Raw genomic sequence first — 12,114 nt, forward strand, 5'->3', positions numbered from 1 at the left:
GTGTAGTTGTATAATCCCAGGATCTCCCATGCTTACTCTCTATGGTATTTTATTTTATTGACAAAAAAAAAGATGACATGACACTCTCCATACAAGGATGCTCTGTAAGCAATCAGTACTTACTACAAAAATACCTTGTGTACTAATACAGTTACTGTGTGTGTGTGTGTGTGTGTGTGTGTGTTGAAGAAATACAAGGACGTCCAGGGGGTGGTAAAGATGGAGGAGGTGGACGGTTCAGAGCTTGTGAAAGACTTTGCCGAGGAGATGGAGGAGATGCTTGGGAGAAAGATGAAATCTGTGAAGGTACGTTGCATCATCGTTCTGTAAAAGCAAACACACACATCTTATTGTAAGCGATTTGACATAAGCTCTTTTGCACTCATGACCTTGTTTGAACAGAGATCAAATCAAATGTTTTATTTTTTTTTGCAGATTTGAATCACAGCATAAGGTTTAGCCTAGTATAATCTTGGACCTGCTAATCTTTCCTACATGGGCTCGAGTGTATACTTACTTAACATGCTGTATTTTATCACAGAGGTTAGCAGAAGCAGCGGAGGATGCTGACCTTTACCACGAGTACAATGAAACACTGGAGGTACGTGTTGATATGCTTCAATGTAGGGACATTCGACTCTTTGCACACTTTGGGACTTTTTATCTTATCCCGAATATGTCTACTGTGTGAAGAAAAAGTATGTTACTGCTAGTTTATACCCCAAATATACTCTTCTTCTATATTTGTATTGTACCCCTTCTTTAGTTGTATGTGGTTGGTGTCTACTGTACTGTACTATCAGTGCAGAACATATCACCAGCATAGTCATAACTGTATCAAAGATGATCTTCTCTTGTCAGTTATTTGTATGCATACAAATCTTCTCTTTATAGTGAATATGCGAAGCTAACAGATTTTTTTACAGGTTGACAAACATAAAGATAAAGCTTTATCGTCCCTCTTTTATGTCTTTAATGTTTTGTCATCAACGCATCATTTACTGTTCTGTCTAGTTTGACTACTACAACTCCTTGCTGATCAACACAGTGGATGAGGACGGGAATGCAATTCCGTTGGGGGGAGAATTTGCTCTGGAAAAAAATGAACACTTCAACAATCTGCCAGTCAGCACAATACAGAGTAACATACAAGTCCCTACCAATGTCTACAACAGAGGTACGGTGGGATGAAGGCACAATGGATACACTCCCTTTGCACATACTGCAATGTACAATGCGTCTGGTTGCCAGTGTGAAAATAAATGTCATTTATTCTCCTTCTGTAGATCCAGATATTTTGAATGGAGCCTACATGTCTGAGGCTCTGAACGACGTGTTCATTGAAAACTTCCAGAAGGATCCGACTCTCACCTGGCAGTACTTTGGCAGCTCTACAGGCTTCTTCAGGCTGTACCCAGGTGCGCAAACATCAGATTATCCTACATGTGGTACTCTATGTCATTAATGCTTCCCAAAAAATGAGTTCACCTTCAAATGCAGTTTCTCCTGCAACCGCACAGTGCTAAGACAAACTGAAACAGAGCTCTATACTGTATAAACGCTCAGCTGCGTAAGCCAAACAGCATAGCTACACAGCAACTGACTATGCATGACGTCTTTGTCTGTCAAAAAAGCCATGACTCAGTCTCAGCTGTGATGTGGCTGCTGGTTTATTCTCTCCTGTTGTGGGGGTGTGTGCGTGAGGTGTGTGCGTGTGAGGGGGTAATTAGCCGAGGATTTGTGACACAGCTTGTTTTACTCATCTGCTACCTCATCCATCTCTCCCTCATTTGACGCTCTGTCGCCATCCATCCGTGCAGCCATTTGTCCAGTCAACCAGTCAGCTGATCGCCATCTGAGTGTCAGCATTTTTTTTTAACTTGTTGATGAGGCAGCAGGCCCCATTTCCCTGCAGACTTGTTTATTTTTTATTCCTCCTACAGTCACTGCACGTTATATGAACGTAAGACTTCATAATCAATGTGTCATATTTACAAACCCTTAAGTTCAAAAACTGTGATTATTTGCAAATTCCGACTTGGCATAATTGCACCGTCCTTTATCTTTAAGAATTTATGATTACACATACCTGTCTTTTTATTATATTTTTAACTTAACACTTTTATATTTACTATTTTTAATTGTTGCCTTATGCTTACTGTATGTTCATTGATATGCACCATCAGACAAATTCCTTGTATGTGTTACATTTCTGATTCTGATTCTGAATATCTCTATCTTGACTGCTCTTTCTGCTCCCACTCCAGGGATCCAATGGATCCCAGATGAAAACGGTGTGGTGACCTTTGATAGCAGAAACAGAAACTGGTAAGGCTACATTCCTGTTAAGATCAGTTCTACTTTTTTATCGGGCCTTTTGAAACGTTTTAGTTTTCGTTTGTAAGTGCAAGGTAGTGTAGTGTAGTGTAGTGGTCCTTTTGAAGGATGGTTGGCTGAAGAACCAGGACAACTCATCTCAACCTGAAGCCCCAAAACCCAGTTATGGGCGCTGAAACTCTGAGCCAGCGGCCATTTGGCGCAATCAGTGCATGTCAGTGATTTTGTCAAAGGGTCCCACTAAACCGTGACAGTGAGCCGGCATACACCCACCATGTCTTGTCAAAATAAATCCTGTGGAAACGGTTTTCCGAGTAGTACTATAGAGTTGGATTACTGTTAGGTAGGCAAGATCATGTAGGGTTCCAGGAACTCTGTCTGGAAGGCTGAAATCGAGGAACAGGACAGTACCTGCTGCATTGGAAATCTTCTTGATGTTAATGAGCTTGGTCATTCAGTGGGGTGATGATAAGGAGATGAAGAGAAGCACAGACGGAAGAACAGAGGAAGAAATAAAAGGATTAGGCCTGACCTCTACCTGTTTTGTCTGTACTAGACAGCGAGTAAAATAGTCCCGTCTTTTCATGCCGGATAAAATTTGGTTGACATTGTGATAGAAAAATAAACAAAGTACTATGTTGTCTCTTGTCAATTTCCAGGTATATCCAGGCAGCCACCTCTCCTAAAGATGTAGTAATTGTGGTGGATGTCAGTGGCAGCATGAAGGGACTCAGATTGACCATAGCCAAACACACCATCAATACAATCCTGGACACACTGGGAGAAAATGATTTTGTAAACATCATAGCTGTAAGTACACAACACACACACACACACACACACACACACACACACACACACACACACACACACACACACACACACACACACACACACACACACACACACACACACACACACACACACACACACACACACACACACACACACACACACACACACACACACACACACACACACACAGAGAGAGATAGATACACCTAAGTAGTCTTGGAGTCACCGGAGGCAGAAGGTGTCTAAATCCTGATGAGCGTGACTGAGATTAACATCCTAACACACAAATTCACAAACCATCTTATACAGTATAGACACTGGGGAAATTAAACAGAACTATACACACATACACACATGACAACACGAAAACATGCATATATCAAATATTCAGTTCACACCAGAACATTTTCTTTTAGTGATTTCAAATCTTAAACATTTATTTTTTTGTTTTAAGTGATTTTAGGATTGTGTCCTAGCGTTGCCCTACAACTACATATCGACGTAATAAGCTTGGTTTATCCCGTCATGACTGTGTGTGTAATCATATGCCTTCTCCAAATCCTCTGCCCTTAAGCCGTTACTGCACAGAATTTAAAGCTGCACTCCTTACAATAGCGTGACCATGCCTCTTGAAATGAGACATCCTCAGTCTTACAAAGGGCTTTAAATAACAAACTGTAATTTGGCTTTGAGCTTGACTTTTCTGGAACCGTGAATTGAATATTGCCCCCTATGAAAAAGAATAACAAGAATATCATACTGTCATCGAGCACACAGTTTCCCGGTATTTCAACTCCAAACCAACATTTCCAATGTTAACATGTGAAAAACAACAAACACCAGAAACCTTAAAAAAGTAAAAACGTCATGTACTATTTTCATATAAACACAAACCAATTCAAATATTTGCGACTTTCTATTCACATTATTAACGATGAAACAGTTTTTGTGTGACAGAATCAGATGGAGTTAGTCAGTGTAATATACTGTTATTAAGGGATATTTAGATATAGGGATTGATAATTAATTGATTTAATGTGATAAAACTTCATTACTCTTAATAACGTTTTATATTGAGTTATATATTTTCTTTCTCTCTCTAGTACAGTGACTATGTTCGCTACGTGGAGCCCTGCTTCAAGGGCACACTGGTCCAAGCTGATCTGGATAACAGAGAGGTAAAAGACACACACATACACACACACACACACACACACACACACACACACACACACACACACACACACACACACACACACACACACACACACACACACACACACACACACACACACACACACACACACACACACACACACACACACACACACACACACTCTCACATACCTACAGTAGACACGCTCACAGACCCACAGCTAATTAATATCCTTAACCTCTGCTTCCCTATTAATAGTATGCTGTTATCTCACTGATCCTCCAAAGACAAAGATCACACTGTCTACACGCTTTAATGTGTGTCATCAAGGCTTTAATTTGTTCGTTAGAGGACTAAGTGATTCGCGATGAAACCCTCAGAACCAGTGTGTTGTAAACGCTGACTGTTGTGCTCTTATTCTACTAGTGTTTACGAATGCAGATGTTCCACTTCACTGCATCTTCTCTTCCTCTTATATCTTCGTTCTCCATCTTTTCTTTCCTTTTATGTACAACATCGTTATTATCTAATTCCTTCCCTGCTGCTTTCCTTTTTCTTTTCTCCCCCTTTTCCCCCCTTTTTACTGTTTTTCATACGCCAACACCTGCTCAGTCTGCTCAGTCATTGTGTGTGCCTGCGTGCTTATGTGTGTGTGTGTGTGTGTGTGTGTGTCTGTGTGTGTGTGTGTGTTCTGTGTTGGATGCATGCCCTACTTTCACTACCGTTCGCATCATCGCAGATCAGGTAAGGTCGCTGGTCGCTGACAATTTAAGTAGGTCACATGACCTGCCGGCAAGGGATCCTATTGGTGGAACGCCTAGAGACAGGCTGTAACAGAATGGGCTTACAGATGTTGGCTGACACACTTGCGTATAAACTCTTGTTGGAACACGCACACACTCATAGGGAGACAATCTTGCGTTTTGTGGCAGACTTCTTACATTCTGAAACAACTATTAGTTTCATTAACTACCACTGTATTTCATACAAAGTGAAAACAAAATGCTGAGCAGCTGTCTAAGTTCAGTTGTCAATCTGTGTTGTGTTTGTACAGAACTTCAATAATTTACAATTTGCTTGTATTTGTAAGGGGATATCAGATTCTGTTTTGAGTCTCATGAATGCTTTTCTATCGCCAGTTTACACAGAGGAGGAACCAACAACAATGTGGCCTTTTATCATTGCATGTACGGATGTCTGTGAGCGTGAGCATGCATTGATTAATCCTGATTACCTCCTGGTGTTGTAGTGACTACGCTGTAATTGGTCAGTGTGCCAGGAAGCCGGGGATAATCCCTCCTTTACACTTACTCACTTTCCCTCCTCACAATCTCTCTCTCTCTCTCCTCTTTTTTCTGGTGGTCTACATTCAACTGCATTTACCAAAAGAGTAAAGAAAAAAGATCCACCGTTTAGTGACAATGTCTTTTTGTTTATTTTGTGTGTGTCCCTCTCTAGCATTTCAAGCTGTTGGTGGATGAGCTTCATGTAAAAGGAGAGGGCAAAGTGAAAAAAGCCATGAAGGAGTCTTTCAACATCCTCAATGCGGTTTGTGACTCATTGCATACAACCACAGCAACTGAATGTTTTTAACAATAAATGTGAAACAAAAGTCACTTATATCATGAGTTCCAGTACCTGCATTACACAATTGCCAGGTCCACATCAGCTGGTTACTTTTGTTCAAATTTGCAAGATCAAGTAACTTGTATGTTTGCATGCGTGTGGGTGTAGGCTACAGCGCTGGGCCAGGGCAGCCTGTGTAACCAGGCCATCATGCTGATAACAGACGGAGCCATGGAGGACTTCGAGAAGGTTTTTGAAGAATTCAACTGGCCAGACAAACGGGTATGACACACAAATATACACAAGAGCATGAAAAACTACAAGCACAAGGGAAATGTTCTTTAACCTGTCATTTTTAAATGTTATTCATTCGCTTTTAAATGTTTTATTCATTCGCTTTTCTAACGTGTATTGGGTATTTTAATCTTGCCCCTGTAAAGCACTTTGAATGGCCTTGTGTCTGAATTGTGCTATATAAATAAACTTGCCTTGCCTAAGCACACATGCACATCATGTAAATATGAGTACCAAATGAGCATCTCACTATATAAAGTACTTTGATGTTTCTGCAGGTTCGAGTGTTCACCTATCTGATTGGACGAGAGATGACATTTGCTGACAATGTTAAATGGATTGCCTGCAACAACAAAGGTAAAGACAAAATGGGGATGAATCATTAGCATGAAGGTCGAAGAATATGGTTTGTGGCATAAAAGTTGCTTTCCACAAAATTTGGGAAAGGAAGTTTAGGTCATTTCCTCAACAAGGAAGAGAGTAATTAATGTGAAAACTACTGCAATCACTTGCTATGTCTTAAATTAGGCAGTTGTTCTTAGCAAAAAAGAAGGTATGTTGGTATTCCCAGGTTGTGCGATATAGGACTGGGTATCAGGTGCTGCCCTCTTGTGAATTACATGGGGTCATGCAGCAGCTCAGAGATGAAAATAATCACTTAACACTGCTCTGAGCACAAAAGCACAAAACCCCTGACTAAATATCTTATTATGAGAACAGAAAGACTGTAAAGACATCCCTGGCCAAAAAAGATCATATCTGCGTATGTGGATGTGGATGTAGTGGGTAACAGGTGCACTCCCTTCTGTTGCATACACTCTCAGTTGTATCTGCCAAAAAACAAAAATAGTAGTTTACATAGACAGATTATTGTAACACTCCTGCAAAATCCCCTTTACAGTTTCAGATTGAGTTGATTTAGCAGGTCTATTTAGCAAGATAGTCACAGTAACACATTCTGAGAGACTTTACAAAATGGTAAAAGGTTGCACATGTTCACATATTTACAACTGGCAGTGCTTCAGTAGCCTGTTGTCACCAAGCAAGCAGCTTCACTGCAGGTATTCCATTGACGTCACTGTCTTCCACTTGTAGAAGTGCCATAAGCCTTAGGCTAAGCCAAGCCTTAAAAAGCATCATAGCACACTTGCATTGATGGGACATGCTGTTTTATCATTGTACAAATGTGTACCAGTCAGGGATGGAAATTAACTTTTTTGCCTACCAGCCACTGTGGCAGGTAGATTTAAAAATCTACCAGCCACTCATCTTTTTTACCAGCCACTTTTTATACGCAATATCTTTTTTAATATATGCGTTAATGTTAAACAATACAATAGTAAGAATAGCTAATGAAAGTGTTTTTCATACAAATGTTTTCCATCAGAAGTCATTTGTACTGTAAGTAGGTGCTACCAAGGAACTGAGTTGCAAATTAAATGGTACACTCTTACTATATATGATACACAATACACGCCATCTTTATTTCAAAACATTGTATAATTGAACTCCATATATACTCTGGGTTCAATGCAACTTTTTTTCCCAACTGGCCCGCTTGGCCAATAGATCCGAGTTTTACTGGCCCCTTGTATATTTTCACTGGCCCTGCAGACACCTTTTTTTCATCATTTAGTCAATAATTATAATACAGTATTGAAGTTACCTTCAGATTTATTTTTTCTTTTTAGTTAATGATATGAAATGTTGATATTGTTTATCACTTTCTCCATATGCATTAGGGATGTGAATGTGTCGACACATTTACCGGTTTTCCACTTGCGCTCAAGTCGAATTTAAAAATAGAAATCTGAAAATCAGGGAGTTATGCCGTTTTAATAATGGGAGATGTCACCGTGTCACGTCTGGTCGTGAGCGCGCTGCAGGAGCGTCACTTCTGCAAGGTGCGTGCATGAAGTAATCAGCTACACATAAGAGTCCGGTGTGGGACCATTTTTTCACTGTTGATAAAAAACAGTGCAGTGCAAAAGATGCAGCATAATGTTAAACGCTCGTCTGAGACTATGACGTTAAATCATCTAGAAACACACGGTGCCTTCGTCCGAGCAAAGCAGCGTTTCACCGTGAGATCACTAGTGAGTGCGCGAGCCACCGCACGGGGAAGAACTCTGTGGTTTGAGGCTCAAATAATAACCGGGGATATTCTCCCCGTTAGCGATATCGATGGGAAAGGCTTCCCTGTTTGTATGCGATCTGATTGTATGTCTCGAGCCTTAAAACACAAAGCCATGTCGGCAAACTGACTGCGCAACTCAAGGGACTGTAGTGAGCCGAATCCCTCCGTTAGTTTCTGTTTCAGCCGACACAATTAATGTAGCTCTCGTCACAACACACAGACACAGGTCGGCTTCTTTGGAACGGGCGTACTTTATTGACACGTTGCCTCCAAACAAAGTGATCCTTTACTCCTTTACGCCGTGAAAACTATCACAAATAAACACAATACAGAACGGCAAATCAGCGAACTATACAGCAGTTACAAAAGCATGAAATAAACACAGAAATATAACACTAATTGGCACATGAAAAGACATGCATAAAAACAGGAAATAAAGTGCATTAAAAATGACAATAAAATACCTCGCTGGCCGCTTGTTGTGAAAAGAGGTTCGTTGAAAGTTCCTTTAACTGTCCTTATATCTTGGCCGTCTGCTTTAGCTTCAGAGACAACTTGTTACAATATCGCTGCTCTTAACGAGCGACACACACACACGCTTGGTCAAGCCTTGCATCAATTGTCAATCAACAATCATGACGTAGGGTAACTAGGAACAAAACATTAGTTCCGTGCGCTTGCGTCACATTAACACATTCTAATATTCAGATCACACATTGGTTTTTAGTTGCATTATATTAACATTTTAACCTTTTAACCCAACATGAATTATGTATTTATTTATTACAGAAAATCAAAATATTAATTATTAATTATGCATATAAAGAAAACTTATTTTGCAACGTCACTTACACTCCCACCAAATCACTAATTCCCTTTGGAATATGGGATTTCCTTTAAACAAAGATCTTGAAGGAAATACAAATGTCAAGTCTCAATGTATGTGACCATGTGTTTATGACTTTAGTTAGCCTCAAGTAATGTTACTACTCTGTGTATTGGCCTTTCAAAGTGAAATTATCTGGTAAGTGTTTTTCTTCTCAAGTGTAGTGCTACTGACAAGAAGCTTTGGCTATCGCACCTTTCCATCTGCGCTAGGGTGAGCTTCTACAACCCTGGTCTCCATTCCTTTCTTTGCTGAAGTCTCTTCAATTCTCTGGTAAATTGCTTGAGCTTGGCAACAGCTGTCACTGCTTTGGCCCAGTCGGAAAACTTACTGAGGTAATTCACAACTGAATTTAATTCCTTCCTCTTGTCTCTGTGAACATGGGCTTTACGAAGCTCAGGCTCAGTTGTTTCAACTTCTCCCACCATCTCATCTTCGGGTGGAAGATCCTGCTGCCAGAGAAAGTTAGGTCCTTTCAGTCGGTTAGACTCTTTAAGCTGGGCTGCATTTAGGCCTCTTGAGGCATAGTCTGACTTCTCTTCGGAACTGACATGTTGCCATTGCTCAGGGTTTGTGCTAGTCCTTATCCGTGTGATCCGGTTCATCACAAACGTGGGAATACTCTGGGTGTCGTCCTTCAGGTAGCTATGAGCCATCTTTGAGTCAACTAATGGCTGCACAGGAGGTGTTACTTGATGCACCATGATTCTGTGACTGGTTCCTATTGCATCAACAAAGTCAGTTGCTGGGTTTGAACAGCCGACAATGCTCCAGCCTAGATCGGTTCGCTGAGCATATGGGTGACTTTCTTCACTAGACAGGATCTCTCTCGGTAAAAGTGCTTGTTGGCAGTTATAGCCAATCAGTAGGCCTATTTCACAGTCTAATGGCGGTGGAATTTTGCCAGACAGTTTTTCCAGATGAGGCCATTTTAGAGCTGTTTTAGAAGTTGGAATGTGCGCTCTGTCCGCTGGAATGAACTCTTGTGTAAAGAGTGGTGGCAATTGAATCCTTTTCTGTAAGTTATATCCTCTCACTTGTAGGTTTCTTAGTTTCTGACAGTTTATAACCATTGACCTCGAAGACATGGTGGATAGCCGCAGACTAACATTCTCTTTGCTTGTGTCGAGGTCTTGAGCCACTTCATCAAGGATAAAGGTTGTATCACTCTGCGTGTCCAAGAGTGCGTAGACGAGCACTTCTTTATCTGGCCGTTCAGTGGACGAAACCCAGACAGGTACAATCGAGGACGTTTGTGTGTTTGGTCCCTCTTGCATGACTCTGTTAGTGGTTGCTGTTGCAACTATTTCTCCTTGGGGTGACATTTCGTTTGATATGTCTCTTCTCAGGGGTGTCGACATTAGACGTTCCCTGAACTGGTCGTCATGCAGACATGTGGGGTGTCTCTTCTGGCACTTTTCACATGTGCTCCTGTTATCACAACTTCTTGAGTAATGACCTGTTTTCAAGCATCCAAAACAAAGCCTTTCTGCTTGGACAAACTTGACACAATCTTGAACTGTATTTTCTGCAAACTTTCTACACATAGTGACGACATGTCCTACTCCTTTGCAGAACATGCATGATGGGATGCTGTTCTGTCTTGTATTGGTATACAATGTATTTGCCCGAACAGTATGGCTTCGTGGACACTTAGGCTTGTCACTTTCCACACCTTTGAGTGCTTGTACTGAAGAAATGGGATCACAAGCGAGGTCTGCTTCTTTCGCCAGGAAATTTACAAATTCTTTAAATGGTGGGTACTCAGAGTATGCTTCTCTTGCTTCCATTGCTTTGCGATTCCACCTGGACACCAACCAATCTGGCAACTTCAGTAGAATCTGTTGGTTCTCATTGCAGTCGTTGAGGACTTCCAACGTCTTGATGTAGGGCATAGCAGCCTCACAGCTCCGGAGGAAATCTGCAAAGTCCCTCAATTCGTAAGCATCCTTGGGATTAACCTTTGGCCAGTCATGCAGCTTGTTTCTGAAGGCCTTCCCAATAATGAATGGGTCTCCAAAACGTTTTTCCAACAGCTGCCAGGCTGACTCATATGCTACTTCTGTGCCTAGTAGGAAAAATCCTTCAACGGCTGTTTTTGCTGTGCCACCCAAGTACTGTCTTAGGTAATACAGCTTTTCTTTCTGAGGAATGTTTTTTCTGTCAATCAACGTTTTGAATGACATTTGCCAATCTTTGTATTTCAGGGGGTCTCCTGTGAATACTGCTGGCTCTGGTGTTGGAAGACGATTGGCACTTATAGCTTCTGCAAGTACATTGATTAAGTCAGAGCTGTTCTGCGCTTGAGGCATGGGCATGGAGGTTGGTGAAGCTTGATTTTGACTTGTGCCTATTGGAAATTGTGGAATGAACGGAGAACTTGAGGCATTGAAGGCTGGAGTTGGGACTGAAAGAGGTTGAGGAATGAAGGAGGGGCTTGAGGTATGGAAGGCTTGAGTTGTGTTAGGTTTAACTTCATGCAGTAAGTCAACTGCTCCAACATTTCCTTCAGCCTGATCGTAGACCTTTACTCTAGCCTTTGCAGCGTTCAACCTTTTCACTTCTTCTAGGCGGTTAAGCTTTCTGCGCTTACCGTCCATAGTCTGCTGTCTAGCTAGGTTTTCGGCTTCAAATAGTGCTTGTCGTTGTTTATCTTCAGCCTCTAACCTTTGCAGTTCAGTTTCTTCCTTTTCTTGTTCTTCCAATACTGCCAGTATTTCTTGGGATGCAGCAGCTTCAGCTGCAGCCTCGTTTCTTCTGACTGCGATGGAGCTAGAGTTAGCAGAACTACATTTTGATCGATAAGACATTGGCTTTGACATTGAACCTGTTGAGTCTAGGATGGATCCGACATCAGGCCAAGGTTCTTCCTCATCGTCTGTTGTAAGCCCTTTAAGTTGCCTACTTGCCCTTTGTGTAATGAATCCTGAAAGTTCTACGCAC

General features: G+C 41.3%; 1 protein-coding gene across 1 annotated transcript in view; it reads left to right on the forward strand.

Annotated features, from left to right (window-relative positions):
• cacna2d4a (calcium channel, voltage-dependent, alpha 2/delta subunit 4a) overlaps positions 1–12,114 on the forward strand; it is a gene marked incomplete at both ends in the record, with an annotated part of 86,262 nt that overhangs the window by 8,597 nt on the left and 65,551 nt on the right. Inside the window, 10 exons of the mRNA XM_080050707.1 lie at positions 190–306; positions 542–601; positions 1,015–1,177; positions 1,287–1,418; positions 2,268–2,328; positions 2,997–3,147; positions 4,236–4,310; positions 5,747–5,836; positions 6,023–6,136; positions 6,427–6,505. Of these exons, the coding sequence (XP_079906833.1) occupies positions 190–306; positions 542–601; positions 1,015–1,177; positions 1,287–1,418; positions 2,268–2,328; positions 2,997–3,147; positions 4,236–4,310; positions 5,747–5,836; positions 6,023–6,136; positions 6,427–6,505 (1,042 nt within the window). The remainder of the gene's footprint in view (positions 1–189; positions 307–541; positions 602–1,014; positions 1,178–1,286; positions 1,419–2,267; positions 2,329–2,996; positions 3,148–4,235; positions 4,311–5,746; positions 5,837–6,022; positions 6,137–6,426; positions 6,506–12,114) is intronic.

This window comes from Ammodytes marinus, assembly GCF_949987685.1.
Source record: "Ammodytes marinus genome assembly, chromosome: 22".
NCBI classification, from domain to species: domain Eukaryota; kingdom Metazoa; phylum Chordata; class Actinopteri; order Uranoscopiformes; family Ammodytidae; genus Ammodytes; species Ammodytes marinus.